This window comes from Triticum aestivum, chromosome 3A (assembly GCF_018294505.1).
Source record: "Triticum aestivum cultivar Chinese Spring chromosome 3A, IWGSC CS RefSeq v2.1, whole genome shotgun sequence".
In the NCBI taxonomy this organism is placed as follows: domain Eukaryota; kingdom Viridiplantae; phylum Streptophyta; class Magnoliopsida; order Poales; family Poaceae; genus Triticum; species Triticum aestivum.
The window spans coordinates 639,743,225-639,761,127 of record NC_057800.1 but is presented as its reverse complement, the minus strand read 5'-3'; the positions used below and the strand labels follow the sequence as shown (position 1 = coordinate 639,761,127).

The following is a 17,903-nucleotide window of genomic DNA, read 5'->3' as shown; positions in this document are numbered from 1 at the left end:
ATCATTAAAAGAAAAAAACGCATATACAGCAGAGAAAAAAGTAGATAGAGTTTGAAGTGATGATTTTTACAGGTTCACAAGGTGATTTGTTTTTTCAAGCAACAGGCAAAAGCGTTGCCTTTTCATTAAGATAGAAGGAAGAAACACGAAAATCCATCTCTACACCCGAGCTCATTTGCACCCGCATTGATGAAAAAAATCAAAACAAATACTAAAAAAGTTTTAAAAATTCCATTTTTTTTGTGCGGTAGACAATTTGACGCGTGAGGTCCGCTCTAATTTTCAAATCATTTGGACAGTTGAGGAGCTCTCAGCAAGAAAGACAAATTGCGGATCTGTAAAAATGTTTACTGTTTTGGTTTGATTTGTCTTTTCTGCTGAGAGCTGCTCAGATGTCCAAATGACTTGAGATTTGGAGCGGTCCTCACATATCAAATTGTCTACCGCACAAAAAAATGAAATTTTCTAAAAAAAATTGACGAATTGTATTCTAACCGGGTGTAGATGAGACTGGGCACCGAAACGCCCTACTCGGATAAACATGCATTTACAAGAGGAAAGATGTTTCTTAGGGAAACAAGCTAAAGAAAAAAGGGCAGTATGCAGGAATCACGCCAATGACCTAGCCTTGCGCTCCGAAAGCAAGCTCGCGCTGACGCATATCCTCAAGGGCCATATTTGCCACTTCGATGTAGGTTAGCCGCGATCCATCCTTCGGTTCCCCTTTTTCCATGTGTTCCAAATCACAGGGAGGATGACCACTTAGCCGGCACGACTCCTACAAGATGGTTGCACTAAGGCAAATCGGTGCTTGGCAGGCACGGATTTAATAAAAACTAAAAAGAGTGGCTTGGTTTACTCCTATATCTCAATCCAGAGCCACCAACATAGGAAGCCTGAGTACATGTCGCTGCAGGCTCAACCAACCAGGGTGGAAAATTAGGAGTTTTGGGAGAGTACTATTTACACTGTTGCTAAATCTCAGTCGACTGAAATTTAATTATGTCTCAGTCAATGTTATATTAGTGAGATCTTACATTAAGATCCGTGAAAATTTTTCTTTTTTCTTTCTTACATGTATTAATTGACTGAGACTTGATTAAGTCTTAGTCGACTGAGACCTAGCCACATCCTACTATTTATATGAGCTGGCATGCCGTTCATTTTATCATCACACTCAGATCATGCAGAGTTTGATGGTTCAATCATGCAGGAGGTACCAAACCATACCAAGTTCATGACTTGCTTGCCAGCGTGGGGTTGTGAGTGGCATGACCATCGAGCAAGTGGTGCATGTGACCATCGAGCAAATGGTGCCTGTGAGTGGCATGACCATCGAGTCAAGTGTGTCGGCACCTGCTCCAAATTCTAATGCTTTCTTCGCAAAGGAGTTTTGTGACTTGCTTGCCAACGTGAAGGTTGCTAGACCTGGTTTGGGTAGGTCAATTGCTTGCCTCCTAACTGGGACGCCAATAAAGGGCAAATCAAAGAAGGTTGGCAAAGGTAAGAGTGGTGCCATAGGCAAGACGAATGTGCTTGATTGATGGATGATCTCCGATCTCTCGGCTCGTCCTCTTGGACTGGGTTGCCTTTGTGGTTTGGGAGGAGCATGATGTCTTGTGTCGAGGTGTTCTTCTTGGATCACTTGGCGTGATAGCAATGTCGAGGTTGGTTGTTGTTAGCTTGAAGGGGCGTATGTGTTGTTGTGGGGTTTCATGTCATGTGAGTAGTTCGTCTGTGGTACGTTTGTAATGGCTTTCGCCTGATTTTTCATAATTAATTGGACAGTTCTCTTCTTCTTAATTAATTGATGAAGCAAAAAATTTGCCTCCATTTCAGAAAAAAAAAAGTTCATGACTTCTGTGCCGCGTGCTTCCTAGAATCCTATTTTGTGCTTCATATAATCTGTACCACGTGATTGTACGGAAATGATGGGATTGTCAGTTGTCACGATCTCACCAACACTTTCAGTGTCCAACCCGGGCTAGTAATGCCTTCAGGAGATCAATTGTTTTCGCCGTGGCCTTTATACTTCCTGCAGCACGCGCTGGTCTGCGGCAATGCATGCGACAGGCAAGCAGATCTGGCAAAGAACGAGCCAGCCTTGCAGTCGCAGTGTATTGGATGGTAGTCAAAAGAGCCGTTATTTGCGATTTGGTGACCTTCCAAAGTGCTACTCCCTCCGTCCCAAGACATATTGACACTAGTGTAGTGTCAAAAGCACTAGTATATTATGGGATGGAGGGAGTATTTTGTATCCTTCAAATGACTACTATTACTTTGAATATAAAACACCATTTTTTTTCTGGTAGAATATAAAATACCCTGCTTCTGCTAAAAGAAGCCATGGCACCCATTTAGGAAACAGCTAGCTCTAGAATAGTATAAGTGTTTTGAGTATCACACAGAGTAGACCCTAGACAGAGACAAACAGTTACAAATATAGAGTGAATAATACGCCACCAGGCCAAGATACACAGAAGAAAAAATGTATATACATCAACATGACGACATGTTCTAATATTGAGTTAGTACATAGGTTTGCAAACATATTGTGATGCCAATAGCCTACAAGTGAGGGGCTTGAGACTTTGTAGCGAATCCAACTACCGCAGAACATTGGAAGCCGGTTAGTTGTTGATTGCCATGACCAAAGAGTTCTTCACAGTCGTGTCCCTGAATTAGCCATCTCTGAATAAGGAATTGGTAAGCCGTTATTTGATTATAGCCTTTAGTCGTAAACAACCTAATTTTGAGTTGAGAGCATACCTTCAGACAAAGCATGTCTATCATTTCTGTTTCGAAGGGACTGTTCGTGTCACAGTGGACACCCCATCCACAAATTTCGTTCGGAATATCACGTTGGCGTTGTTGAACATACCCTCTTTTAGCGACACAACTATGAACTGCAATGACCAAATTTGAATTGTCAACTGAAAGGATGAAACAATGTTCCCAACACACACATACAGACGGTAACTGAACATGAGTCATTACAGGATTGCACCATCTAGAGGAGCAAGATTACCTGGGACTGTGGAAAATGTGCCTTTATCATTCTACCAATGTTTTGGGTATGGCTCAGATCAAGGGCAGCATCAACCTGCAGTACAGGGACATCCAGATCAGTTGAAAAGGAACATTATTATTAATTTGTTTTTTTATTCTGTACATCAAAACAACTTGCAAATACCTCAAACCTGGAGCATATGGGACTAAAAAAGAGAAACATGGTAGAATCATCTTGCTCAAACTAAAGAATTTACATCGACAACAAATGTGGCATGCCAGGAACAAAGGTTCCAACTAGACAGAAGAGGGACTTCTAGATAAACCAGTCTATCCATATGAGCATAAAATGAAAAATATTGGCCTGATTATTTTTGCAAGCTAGTGTTGGTAATAATCAAGTTGTAGGTCCATATCACACCATATGTTTAGATCAGAACCACTGTATCAAGCAATGGAGATCAAACGTCACAATAATATACAATGGTGCACTATGGAGTCTATGCAGTATCAAACTATCAATCTTCCCAATCCATAACATGGTATACTTTCTACCACAGTCTAGAAAAATATAAAACAGCAAACTAAATGTTGGCAGCCAGGTGTCATGGAATCATGTTCAGACCGGTGGACTAGTTGTTTTAGTCTTAACTGTTAACTGATCATTTCCAAAATCCAAACATCATAAAATGCCTGATCATAAGACAGATCAAGTTCCAGCCAGCCTTGAAGCTGATTTTGTTTAAGTTTCAGTGAACTGTCTCTGTAAAATCTGTCATGTGATTTGCAGGAACACTGCATAACAGTCTTGCTAATCTTAATTGACTATGCTAGTTTGTAGTATGACCAGCCAGATTAGAGATGGTGGTAACCGGTAAGCAATTTAAATACAAAATCACATGCAGACATACCTCATCTAATATGTAAAGCGGCGCAGGTTTAAAAAGAAGTAACGCCAGAATAAGACTAAGAGCAAGAAGGGACCGCTGTCCTCCACTAAGTTCAGACAAAGATTGCTTCCAGACTGTTCCAAATGCCACCCGAACTTCAAGACCATCCAAGAAGGTACCACCTTCAGGAGGATCAAGTTTTGCCATTGTACCAGGTAGAAGAGTACCAAATATAGACCCAAAATCCCTACAGGAGCAGAGGTTAGTTAACTTTGTACATTTGTGAGTAAAGAGAATACTATCATTACAGAGTATGAGCAATATTCATGCAGTGGTGCATCTGCTGGGAAATATTACAGAAAGGTTACTTACTTGTTAACTTTGAGCCATGTAACTTTCAAGGTCTCTTTCTTCTTCTCATCCAACTCTTCTATCACTTTCTTGATTTTTGACTTGTCATTCTGAAGATGACAACAAAAGGTATATTGCATGCTGGTACCAAAATCAATCCCAGGTTATCAAGAAATTTAGATGTGCAAGACCTACCTCGATAATATTTTTCTTCGATATCAAATCATTGTATTCATCCTCTGCCTTCTCAAACATTGCCATAACTTTCTTATTGACCCTCTTCTCAAGACTGCATTTGACAGTTAAGTAATAAGTCAGTTCGTTGCATTGAAAATTAAACAGCTGATAAGAGAACAACTATCCAGAAACATTAGATGTACTTGCAATTTTCCTTATTTCACTTTTTTTAGATAAAAGATGTACCCGGATTGCTGAGCTTGGAGATTATCAAGTTCTTCCCTCGCCTTGTGTGGTTCACACGATGCAAAGTCGTAATCTGTACCACTTTTTCCGAACAATTGTTTCTCAGTTGCAATCCAACTGTACTTCTCCATTAGCTTATCAACCCTTGAAGAGCAATCCTTCTGCTCTATCTCCATCCTCTTAACCTGTATGATATATTAAGAAGTTAAAAAACAGTAAGTTATAAAAGCAGAAATATTCACCATCTACACAATCAGAACAGTATTAAAAAACATCAGTTATAAAGTAGAAATATGCACCACATACCCAATAAGTACAATACTGAAAAAAATCAGTTATAAAGCAAAAATATGCACCAGAGATTAGACCCAATAAGTACCTCATTTTCCATTTTCTTCCTTTCGACATTCGAATCACCAAGTAGCTGCTGAAGTTTTTGCTGCTCTTTGGAGATGCTGTTTATTTGTGAGTCACATTCCTTCAGTTTGGAGCGACCAATGTTGAGCTCAGATTCAGCTTGGTCATACTCTAGCTTTGTGGCAGCAACCTGCATGTGATCAGTGAAACAAAGGGAAATACTTTAATAAATGAAATGTAACGGCTGGTAGTTAAGTACAAATAAGCCATTACACCGCATATTGAACTACCTTGCTCTTATGTGTGCCCCAGGTTTCAGACAGCGCAGTAATCTGAGCTTTCGAAGTTATCAATTGCTCTTCAAGCGAAGCAAGTTCATTAGCAACTGCATCTTTCTCCATAATAAGCCTCTCCCTCTCGCTTTGATAAGCCTAATCAGGATAAGCAAACATAGAAACAACAGATATGTTATTCATTAAACTGCTGGGATTAATGCTCAGGACTGAACTAAAACTCACAATGAAGTTGTGAACATAATATCATACATAAAATTCAGTAGTAACCAGGCACACTATAGTCCAAATATATTCTGCACAGTGTTAAAGAAAGCCTAAGTGGTAGATTAATCCATTTTAAAAAAAATGGACAGAACTTGGCTGTTTTTGAACTACTTCTGTTTGGCTGCTTGCGCAATAATGGCAATATGCCATTTATCTTATTATTAGGGTCCGTTCGGGAACTATTTCCTTCAGATTCTGGCAACATGATCTCTATTAGGCTATATCTATTTGAACTGAACTGCATTTTAGTTGTTATTTTGCTTGCTGTGTGAACCAGATGAGTGATGTGTATTTGCTATGGTATGAACTGCAATTTAGATGCTATTTCAATTGTCTATGTGCTATGTTTCCTATTTTCCTGTGCATATTATTCAAAAACAGTCAAATTCTGGCCAATTTTAAAAAATGCTTAAGCGTGCTTAAGCGCGTCCAATGCTGGCCTTACGCTTTCCACTTTTTTGAACATTGATTCTGCACCAATAACAGGACGGTACCCTGCAAACTTACACGCATCTACAGCGGGAGCTTGTGTTTGACTGATGGCAGTCAATGGAATTTATGATCTTTAACAATAAGCAGACTAGTGAAAGTATCTCAGTTATCTATATCTAACAGAATATGCATGTCATAAAACAACCAGACAATCCATTCGTGAAAGAAAAGGACAATCCTATAAAAGAACACTACTGACCATAAAGAAATCATTCTAGAGCTAGAAGTTAACTCCAGATAACAAAGAAGAGGAACATCTTATTGAACACGGTAACACTCCAGAGATAATATTGCAAGTGACAAATGCAAATCACCTATGGCAAAAACAGAGTCAGAAAACCAACCTTTAATTGCTTCGACATGGCCTGCATTTCCGATTTCAGTGACTTTATCTTTTTTTCTAGAGCTTTGAGCCTACCTTCACGTTCACTGCCATAAGTCTTAATTGTCTTTTCCAAATCAGAAACAGTGGATACACATTTTTTATGCTCCACTTGTTTTTCCTTCAATTCTTCTTTTGATTCCTGGAGTTCTTGCTCAAGTTTCTTCACAAGTTCACCTAACTAAAGTACAAATAGAACAATTGTTGATCCAATTTGAAGCTGAATGTGGTAAGGTAACCATATTGGTGGCATAAAAATAATTATACCTTGTGATGTTCATTTTGTTCAACTCTGCTTTGAAATAATGACAGATCATATGATTTGAGTTCAAACTGAGATTTCAACTCAGCGTACTTTTTATGCAGAGGCAGGAGCACAGCAATCTGCAAAACAAGGTAAATCAAAATATCTACTTATCAGACAATTGTAAAGCATTCCATTAAAAAGAATCAATCTAACCAATGTTATGATGCTGTTGGGCTGTGTCTTATCTGTATTTCAGTGTGTGTGTGTGTGCGCGCTTATGGCCCATGTGGCCCATGTGGCCCATGTGGCCCATGTAACCCTGCAGCCTATATATGTGCTGCCCCCTTGTACAGGAAACCCTAACTCCAATAGAATACAATACCAGGCCATCTTTCTATCCCAGCCGCCACCCCTCTCTCCCCTGATTCTACATGGTGTCAGAGCTTGGGTTCCCAATCCCAGCAGTGGTGATGGTGGTTGGCTGGTTGTGCTTGCTGGCGATTGTCTGAGAGGAGAAGGCTTGTGTGGAAGAAGGAGAGGTGGAATCCCAGATCTGAGGGGAGGAGGTAGTAGAGAGGTGAAAGTGGGGAGCAGTGGTTGCTGGAGGTTGCTAGTGGTGTGATTCAAGATTGGAAAGATGGGGGACAACCAGGGGTTGGTAAAGGCGTTGGAGAAGCTAGCTGAGCTCATCACTGTCAAGGCAGAGGGTGTGGCTTCCCCAGGTGCGCTTGTTCCTCAGCCTGAGGTGATACAGAAAATAGAACTGATGCCAAATGAAATCAAGATGGAAGGGGTCACAAACTACCTAAGCTGGTCCAGAAGGGCATTGCTAATATTGAGGACAAAGGGGCTGGAAGGCTATGTCAGAGGGGAAGTAGATGAACCGGCCAACAGGGCAAGTGAAGAGTGGAAGAAGTGGAGTGTCATTGACTCTCTGGTGGTGGCATGGCTGCTGAACTCCTTGACCCCATCCATTGCAGAAGCCGTGGAGACTCTTCCCCATGCAGCAAAGGTATGGAAAACCCTGGAAACATTGTACTCCGGGAAAGGGAACATAATGCTTATGGCGCAGATTGAGGATAGAGTAAATGAGCTAAAACAAGGGGATAAGTCGGTGATGGAGTATGTAGCAGAATTGCAGCATTTGTGGGCTGACTTAGACCACTATGATCCACTGGAGTTACCACATTCAGAATGTATAGTTGCTACTAAGAAGTGGGTAGAGCGTAGGAGAGTGATGAAATTCTTGAAGGGACTTAGCTCAGAATTTGAAGGAAGGCGTGCTGGGTTGTTTCATCAGCCAAAGCTCCCCTCGCTTGAGGAGGCAGTTGCAGCAATGGCACAGGAGGAGGTCAGGTTGAAGTTGACCAGGACTGGAGAAGCGAATGCATCTCGCTCAGCATTTACTGTGTCTGAATGGAAGGAGACAAGAGAGTGCTTCAACTGTGGAGAGAAAGGTCACATAAGCATCAATTGCACAGCACAACGCAGAGAAATACGTGGTAGGGGAAGAGGTTACAGCCGAGGTGGATACGGGGAGTTAGAGGCAGAGGTAACTTGAGGGGTTCGAATTATTCCAGTGGCTTCAAAGCAAACTTGGCTAACTTGGCAACGCAAGAAGAAGGGACGTCAACAACCTCTCAAGGGGAGTCGAAGAGTAGAAGCCAGGAGGACAACACCTTCGGGAACTTTGCCCACTTTGTCTACACAGGGGAAGGTAACTTTGCAAATGCATCTATATCCACACATGATTTCCTTCCAGATTGGATATTAGATTCTGGAGCATCCAAGCATGTTGCGGGTACCTCAACTGAGTTTGAATCATATACTCAGTACCCAATTACACATTGTGAAACAATACAAACTGCTGATGGCACCTCACAACCGATTAAAGGAGTTGGATCAGTTCAATGTACACCCACTATTAAATTATCTGATGTATTACATGTTCCAGCTTTTCCTGTGAACTTGCTTTCTCTAAGTGCTTTGATTGATCAGATAGATTGCCGAATAACTCTTGATAAGAAAATATGTTTGATTCAGGAGAGGATGACTGGAAGGAAACTTGGGACAGGAACCAGGCGTAGTGGATTGTGGTATATGAATCGTGATGTGTCTAGGTCTGGTGCTAGTCCTATTTTGGCTGTACTAGTTGGAGTAAGTGAGACAATAGCGATGATCCATCACTGTCGCATGGGGCATATGGCTTTTGATAAGATGAGTAAGATGTTTCCTGATGTAATGCGTGGAGTAGACAAGAGTAAGCTTGTGTGTGATGCATGTGAATATGCAAAGCACACAAGAATCTCATATTTGAGTAAGGGGCTAAGGAGTATATCCCCGTTTATGCTGATCCACTCTGATGTGTGGACATGTCCTGTTGTTTCTGTTAGTGGAATGAAATATTTTGTGACATTTATAGACTGCCACACTCGCATGACTTGGGTGTACCTCATGCGACATAAAGATGAGGTATTCCAATGTTTTCAGGAGTTTTATGCCTATGTGCGAAACCAATTCAATGTGCAGGTGCAGGTGATCAGATCTGACAATGGAACTGAATATGTAAACAAGCAATTTGGAGGTTTCCTGTCAGCACAAGGCATAATGCACCAAACATCATGTCCAGATACCCCTGCTCAGAATGGTGTTGCAGAAAGGAAAAACCGACACATTTTAGAAGTGGCTCGATCACTTATGTTCACCATGAATGTGCCAAAATTCTTGTGGAGTGAAGCTGTCATGACTGCAACGTTCCTGATCAACCGGATGCCTTCAAAAATGCTTGGTATGAAGTCCCCATGTGAGATGCTATTTGGGGAGAACAAATTCTCAGTTCCTCCGAAGTTATTTGGGTGCACCTGCTTCGTTAGAGATCACAGACTAGCAGTGGGAAAGCTGGATCCACGAGCTGTAAAATGCATATTTGTTGGATATCCTGCAGGGCAGCGAGGCTATAAGTGTTGGAGTCCTGCTGAAAGGCGCACATTTGTAAGTATGGATGTCACCTTTCGAGAATCTGAGCCTTTCTATGGTGAGAAGACAGATCTCAGCACTTTATTCGAAGAACTTGACCACTCACAATCTATGCAGGGTGGTCAAGAGGGGGAGTGCAACTTGAGTGGTGAGTGCAGCACCCTATGTTTTTAAAGCGGTAAAGCGAAGCGAGGCGCTGGGGGGGGCGCCTCACTGCTTAAGCGGTAAAGCATAAAGCGAGGCGACGCTTTAGACTGATCTGAAGCTAATGGGCAGTAGGAATTTAGGATAGATAACCATAGTAAGATACTGATTCATAGACACAACAAACTAGACTAAAGTACTGCACTACTAGTCTACTACTAGAATAGCACTAAAACGTCCGGAGAGGAGGAAGCTGGTCCAGATCTGGAGAGGGGGCTGCTGCTAGAGGAGAGAGGAGAGAGCCAGAGGAGTGGTGGGGGAGGAGCAGGAGCTGCACGTTTTGGTCCCTCTTTTCCCTCCTCTTACTATTCACATGTGAGCCCAGTTTCCCGCCCTTTTGTTCCTGCCCAGACCAGCTTTCCCGCCTAAAAACTGTGTTCCCCTGCCTGGCATGTCTAAAGCGTCCTGTATGTGCTAAAGCGCCCTCCAGGACGCCTAAGCGGACGTTTCAGACGCTCTAAACTCTAAAGCGGACGCCTTAGACACAGAGCTAAAGCGACTTGGACGCCTTGAGCCTCGAGGGACGCTTTAGCGACGCTTTACAAACAGAGGCAGCACCAATGGCGACAAGGAGCAGCCAATACCAACCCCGAAAATAGTGGGATCCTTCATTCCAGTTGTAGTTGATGGGGCTGAACAGCAGAGGTGGCAGAGACCAAATGAGGAAAGGAATCCTCAGGTGTATACAAGAAGGAAGAGAGGTGTGGAGGAACAAGTGCATGAGGAGCAGTCAAAAGAAACTATGGAACAGGGGGAGCAGTCAGAAGAAACTCAAGCGACAGGAAGCTCATCTGAAGTGGAGTCATATGAAAATTCAAGTACTGAAGAAGCATCACCTAACCTGCCAATTGCTCTCAAGAAGGAAGTAGCAAGGAAAACTTTGAGCAAGGGCAATCTTGAGCATGACATCAGTAATTATGTCACCTATGAAGCCCTATCACCTTCATTTAGAGCATTTGTCGCATCACTTCAAGCCGTGATTGTTCCTAAAGACTGGAAAGAAGCAAGACAAGATCCAAAGTGGTGTGAAGCCATGAGGGAAGAGTTGGAGGCCCTGAGAAAGAACAAAACATGGGAGCTAGCAAATCTTCCATATGGGAAGAAGGCAGTCAGTTGTAAGTGGATCTTCACAGTGAAGCAGAATCCTGAGGGTAAGGTTGAGCGTTACAAGGCAAGACTGGTAGCCAGAGGGTACAGCCAAACGTATGGTATTGATTATGACAAAACATTCGCCCCAGTTGCAAAGATGAATACAGTGAGGATTCTAATCTCATGTGCAGCTAACTTTGGATGGCCACTACACCAACTTGATGTAAAAAATGCCTTTTTACATGGAGATCTACAAGAGGAAGTCTACATGGAAATTCCTCCTGGACTTTCTACACCTGGGACTGTTGGGAAGGTTTGTAGATTGAGAAAATCTCTCTATGGTTTGAAGCAATCGCCAAGGGCTTGGTTTGACCGGTTCAGGCAAGCAGTTTGCAGTATGGAGTATAAACAATGCAATGGAGATCACATTGTTTTCTATAAACATTCCAAGCAACAGATTACTATTCTTGCAGTATATGTGGATGACATCATAATAGCGGGAGACAATGAAGAGGAGATTGGAAGACTAAAGAAATGCCTAGGCAAAGCATTTGAAGTTAAGGATCTTGGTCAGCTAAAATATTTCCTGGGTATCGAAGTTGCAAGATCAAAGAGGGGAATAGCCCTGTCTCAGCGGAAGTATACCTTAGAGCTCCTAAGTGATATGGGAATGCTTGGATGTAGAGCAGCCCCAACTCCCATTGAACAAAATCACAAATTGACAGCACAGATGGGTGAACAAGTTAACAAAGCAAAATATCAACAATTGGTTGGCAAACTTCTGTACTTGTGTCACACTAGACCAGATATTACATATGCAGTAAGTGTAGTAAGTAGATATATGCATGACCCCAGAAGTGGACACCTTGATGCAGTCTATAGAATCATGAGGTATCTAAAGGGCAGCCCTGGTATGGGACTCTGGTTCAAGAGTAATGGCCATTTGAATGTTGACGGTTATAGCGATGCTGATTGGGCTAGCTGTCTTGATGATAGACGATCAACCTCTGGCTATTGTGTGTTTGTTGGTGGAAATTTGGTATCATGGAGAAGCAAAAAACAACCGGTGGTGTCAAAATCAACTGCAGAAGCTGAGTATAGGGCAATGTCTCAAGGGCTGAGTGAGATGTTATGGGTAAGAGGCCTTCTGCTTGAGCTGAAAGTGCTCAGACAAGATCCTCTGAATGTGTGGTGTGACAACAAATCTGCAATCAGCATTGCTAATAATCCAGTGCAACATGACACAAAACATGTGGAGATAGACAGATTCTTTATCAAAGAGAAACTGGATGCAGGAATCATCAAGATAACTCATGTGAGCTCTGGACAACAAGTCGCCGATTGTTTGACAAAAGGTTTGGGAACCAGGGAGAACAATCTTGCTTGTGACAAGATGGGCATGATAGATATCTATCATCCCTCTTGAGGGGGAGTGTTGGGCTGTGTCTTATCTGTATTTCAGTGTGTGTGTGTGTGCGCTTATGGCCCATGTGGCCCATGTGGCCCATGTGGCCCATGTGGCCCATGTAACCCTGCAGCCTATATATGTGCTGCCCCCTTGTACAGGAAACCCTAACTCCAATAGAATACAATACCAGGCCATCTTTCTATCCCAGCCGCCACCCCTCTCTCCCCTGATTCTACAGATGCCAATGTATAACATGTTTATACCAATGAAGAGAGATAATTATCAGTACTAAACAAACAAAAACTAATGTGTGTTTAATGTACAATACATGATCAATTAGATTTTAATTGGTAGCACCATAAATTCACTTTCCTTCTTGACCATCGTGTATACATGCTAATGCCATTTATTTCTTATGTTGCAAAACCAAAGTTTTACAAACTTTCAGTTCACAGATGAAGGCAGATATTTAACAGCAAAATGTGGTTTGTAGAGAATATTGTAGTATCACATAACATAAGAAGATCCCGGATCATGAAGAGTACTATAAATACATATGTACTCAAAAGAAAACAGGATAGCATGTAGTGGCATTGCATTAAGTGAATACCTTCTGTTCAATAACAGAGAGCCTGTCCTCATGTTCAGAGAGATCAGCCTCAGCTTTAGCTAATTCATGGAGTTTCCTTAGCAAGTCCCCACCACCTCTGTAGTGTTTATCTCATCAGATTAGTAGATAAAATGAGAACAAATCCAGTATACTTGTTTTGTTTTCTGAAAGTAATCTAGCTTGTCTCCAGAAAATACAACTATAAGATGCCAAAGATGCCCAATATCTGCTCGAAATTTTGACTATGACCAACCAGTACCAAAGAAATAAGGCCTGATGAACATGTCTGCCTACCCTAGAGCCCCTTAAGAATGCTAAGGAAAAATAATTGTTTTTAGAAAAAGTCTAGATCACCCCCCTGAGGTTTTGGGGCCAAGTCAACATAACCACTTGAGCTTCAAAACCCTCTAAGCAGCCCCTAAGCAGTTAAATACCATTAAAATGATCCCAAAATATATCGTTCTGAGTGTGGTTTTACCACCACGACAGGCGGGGTGGTTGACAATTCAGCATGTGGCGCCTACTTGTCCGCCACATCATCTAAAAAGCTAACAGGTAAAAGAAATGGCCCAGGTAAAATTATTCCTATTTTAGAAACAAATTCCCAGGATGACAAAAGAAATTCATTTGTTTCCTGATTTTGAAATTTCAACAGAACAGGTGAAATCTGTTCCAGAATCAGAAATCTGATCAATTCATATTTCCAAACAATTTGAAAAGTATAGTTTTTCCGTTTTGGAATCCTTTAAAAATTATTAAAATTACAGGCTTTTTGTAAATCCAATTTAAAAGTAAACTGATTTTCCTGACTTATTTTGTTTCCTAACATTTTACATGATGTGGAGGTGATATACCACCTCCTCAGCCATGTCACCTACCACAGTGCCAAAACCGTCTCGGGGGTTATTTAAACAGTAGTCAATTCCTTCGGGGCTACTTTGACAGTTTTAAAGCCGAGGGGTGATAAAAGAAATGTACTACATGATCCAAAACAACAGGGAAGGCAAAGGAAAGGAACACCCATTTCAAAATTCATCTGAAAATAAATCAGATGCAAGCATTAACACCAAGTGAAATGTGAAATGTGACACAATATTACCTGCGACTGCCTCCGGTCAATAGCCCACTAGGCTGGAAAATGTCACCTTCAAGAGTCACACTTGTACTGCCAACTTCCCTATTGAAGGCAATCTATAACAAGAGAATCAACTGTCTCAGTAAGAACCAACACTGAACATATATTATACTTGGATAGGCAGACTCAGTTAGAACTAGAATGACTAGAACATATTTCTGAAGAAAGCTACATTACCTCCTTTGCTGCCTCCATATTTCGACATACAAATGTCGAGCCAAAGACATAAGCCATAGCATTCTGCAATAAGGAATCTCTTCAAAATTTAAGATTGTTGATATAATGAATGACAAGGCATATACATAGTGCAGAATACTGTAAAAACTAATACAAATTATACAATCATAGGATGAAAATACTAACCTTTACTTCTTCGTCATAGCCAACCAATTCTAGAGCTAATGTTACATTTTCAGCTCCAACCTACATACATACAAATCAGTATAACATTCTCAAAAGTCAGCAAAAAGGTTATATCCAACGAATGAAAACAAAACATTCACTGACCATTCTACGAGCCGCCTGCTGGACTCTATCAGGTATAGTGCCTGTATGGATTTTATTCAACGGTATTATGGTCACCCTCCTTTTGAGCCCTCCGTTTTGTAGGAGCTGCTTTCCTGTGGTTTCTGTGTCAACAACCACATTATATAGCCTGCCTCCAGCAGCAACCTGCATAATTTGACTAGGAATTAAACTGATGCATCCAAACCAGTTCCTTCACTGAAAGGGGAACTCAACTTCAAAACAAAAATGAGGAGTTTGCTGAAACAGACCTCCAATGCTGTTGCCGTGGAGCTATCCTTTATCTTAATAAGCCGCGCAACTACTCCTTTGACTTTTGATCTATCAAATTTTTTGACAGGATCTTGATAGCTGAAGTTCACATTCCCCAGCTCACCAGAAAGTGCACGAACTTTGTCCTTCAATTTTTGAACCACCTCTACCTCTGTTGATCGATCCTATGAATGATGGAAGAACACAGAGTGATGAAAAACAGTTCCCAAACATTGCCTACCTGTTAAGGAACTTCTAAAATAGTAATATGCACCGTTTATGCCACAGGAAAATGATCTTTTTTGCATACCTTTTGCAGAGCTTCCATCTGGCCCTCTTCGTAATTTATAGACCCCATGGATGCCTTGATAGCATCCAAGTCTTTTGTCCTAGCTTTCAGCTCTTTCTCAGCTGCAGTAGCTTCATCACGCTTGGATTTCATCTGAGCTTTCTTCTCTTTCAGCTCCTTCTCAGAATGGCTTATTTTTGTCGTCAACTGCTTTAGTCCAGATTCTGCCTCTCCAACAGCAGCTTTTGCATCTCTAAGTTGATCTTCTAGGCATTTCTTCTCATTCGCACTGCTTTTTCCTGCCAGCACACCCTGTGTAAAGTAGAATTTAGTATCCAGGAACTCAAAGTCAAGTTGTCAGTTTATACATTCTATGATTTGCAAAAGTTTGCATACCTGATATTCTTTCTCGCTATCATCTATCTCCTTTGTCAGATCCTCTGCTCTCTTACTCATATCAGATGCACCGTCCTCTGCATTTTTTACAGCAGCATCTCTTTCAACAATAGATCTCTTGATGTCCTCAATGTTCTTCAGGATCTATAAACAGATGGCATATATGCCACACTGTAAGTATTTTGGAATAAATATGGGTACTGAGGGACGTGAAAATAAATAATGCATTACCTTTTCAGCAGCCTTTTCCTCTGACCTTAGAGTTTCCTCTTGATTATCCATCAGAGAAGTTTCCTTAATAAGTGCATGTGAGAGCTTATCCACTTTCTCTGACAAAACCTTCATCTCACCGCCTAGCTTGGCTTCTTTTTCAGCAGTTAAGGTAGCTACGTTTTTGTCCATTTCATCTATGTCTGCTTTTAGCTTTTCTGTGCTTTCATCCAGTTCAACAATCTTTCCCTGGATTTGTTTGACATCACTGAGTGCACTTTCTCGCACTTTCTCAGCTTGAACAAACTCATATGCAATACAGAATCTTTTCAGTCGATCCAGTTCAGTGTTACCATTGGCCCATTTCATGTACTGGCACCTCTCTTTTCTAAGTTTCTCCAATGCAGGAAGGATTTCATCATCAAGAAGTTTATTGATCTCCTCGACTTTGTTCTGCTTCTTCTCAAGTGTTTTCAGAGCAGATTCCTTCTTCATTTCGTACATCCTTGTGCCGGCTGCCTCTTCCAACATGGAAAGAATTTCTGGAGGCTTCATGTTCAGCACTTTCGTAATACGTCCTTGCATAATTAGGAAATGGGGATTGTTCACGTTAAGCTGCACAGAGTGGAAAAGAGTCTGCACCCGGGAAGGTTGTGCAAGATGGCCATTTATAAGGTATTTGTTCCGTCCACCAACTACAATCTACAGATACAAGAGTAGCTTGTCAGTATTCAGTAAAGCTGGAGGCACTAATGGTCCACAATAGAAACACTACAAAGATTAAGAATCTAATCGAAAAATAAATAAACTGCAGATAGCAACTTCAGTTAAAGCAGATCCATCATAATTAAGTGAATTAATTGCAAAATTTGACAAGGCGTTATTGCCTGTTAGTGGAAAACATTCTTGCGCATAAATACTGGAATGCCAAAAGTCCACAACGACCTAAATCTAGAGCATATCCATAGTACAAAACTCCTAAAAATCCTTTCTAAAATCCACCTCCAGTCAGTATCACGATCTCGAGGACCAACAGGCAGACGGACAACAACTCCCGACTCAACAATTAGCGTCAAATTCGAACCACTAAGGACAGAAGTGTAAGGGACGCACTAAATCCCCTTCAGAAATTCTCCCACGGAACCCAATCACGCGCATAGGGAGGCGTCAAAAGGACAGGTGGGCAGCGTAAGTCGGGGCAGGGGGGTGGGATGCGTAACCTGGCGCGTGACGGTGATCTCGGCCGAGTCCTCGTAGCCGAGCGGGGAGCGGGCGCGGTCGGAGTTGTCGAAGACGATGGAGACGGTGGCCTTGGTGACGCCGGCCTGGCCCTGCTTGTAGACGAGCTCCTGGAGCGAGGCGGCGCGCACGGCGCGGAGGTCGGTGATGCCGAGCACGAAGCAGATGGAGTCGAGGATGTTGGACTTGCCGGAGCCGTTGAGCCCGGTGATGGCGTTGAACAGCGGGTCGAACCCCGGCACCACCGTCCGCCCCGCGTACGACTTGAAGCCCTCCAGGCAGACCTCCTTGATGTGCATCTCGCCGGCCGCCGGGGGCGTCGCCGGCGGGAGATCCGGCTAGGGTTTGGGGGGGGGGGGGGGGTCGAGCGGGAAAGTTTTCGGGGGGCGGGGGATTTTCGGGGATGGGGTTTCGAAATGGTTTCCGCCGTGTGGAGTGGACTGGCGACTGGTAGTGAGGAAAGGAGAGCCGAGGGAGAATATGCTGACGGCGGGTGGGGTATTCTGGGCCTTTGGTTGGGCTTCTGGGCTGAGATGGTAACCTGGGCCTTTGGCTGGGCTTCGCGTAAGGCGTTTACTCTGTTTTTCCTAGACTTGTTTTTGCTTGCTCAAAAAACAAAATTAGACTCGTTTTTGCGCAATCACTAGTTTTTCTGGGGTGTTTTTGCTAACTTGCTATGCTATTTCTATAAGAGAATCTTCAACAGATTTCCAGTAAATCTTCCTCAAGCTGGTCATAGTGAGAGTAACTTAGCTATTAACAAAATTAATGTTGCATCAGTGGTTTCGGCAGAGATAAAGGCTATTCGGTATGGATTTATTATGGCTTCTAATTTCGGGTGCTCCAATATAATCATTGA

General features: G+C 42.2%; 1 protein-coding gene across 1 annotated transcript; it reads right to left on the bottom strand.

Moving 5' to 3' along the window:
* Positions 1–2,423: 2,423 nt before the first annotated feature.
* On the bottom strand, positions 2,424–17,493 carry LOC123062811 (structural maintenance of chromosomes protein 2-1). The gene is made up of 21 exons (XM_044486482.1): positions 17,026–17,493; positions 15,827–16,507; positions 15,596–15,739; positions 15,221–15,511; positions 14,910–15,095; positions 14,641–14,805; positions 14,497–14,556; positions 14,311–14,373; positions 14,098–14,189; positions 12,999–13,095; positions 6,732–6,848; positions 6,427–6,645; positions 5,321–5,461; positions 5,053–5,220; positions 4,674–4,858; positions 4,446–4,539; positions 4,272–4,360; positions 3,921–4,146; positions 3,029–3,103; positions 2,770–2,906; positions 2,424–2,691 (listed from the first exon to the last, which is right to left on the bottom strand). The coding sequence occupies exons 1-20, from the start codon at positions 17,341–17,343 to the stop codon at positions 2,790–2,792; spliced, it is 3,528 nt and encodes a 1,175-aa protein (XP_044342417.1). The 5' UTR covers positions 17,344–17,493; the 3' UTR covers positions 2,424–2,691; positions 2,770–2,789.
* Between the last annotated feature and the right edge of the window lie 410 nt (positions 17,494–17,903).

What these genes read in the sequence shown, in the direction of transcription:
- LOC123062811 (XM_044486482.1), bottom strand. Translation starts at nt 17,343, where the DNA reads ATGCACATCAAGGAGGTCTGCCTGGAGGGCTTCAAGTCGTACGCGGGG. An exon ending in CGAAGAAAAATATTATCGAG is followed by an intron (nt 4,361 to 4,445) that starts GTAGGTCTTGCA and finishes TGTCATCTTCAG; the next exon opens with AATGACAAGTCAAAAATCAA. An exon ending in CGCTTTACATATTAGATGAG is followed by an intron (nt 3,104 to 3,920) that starts GTATGTCTGCAT and finishes CCTGTACTGCAG; the next exon opens with GTTGATGCTGCCCTTGATCT.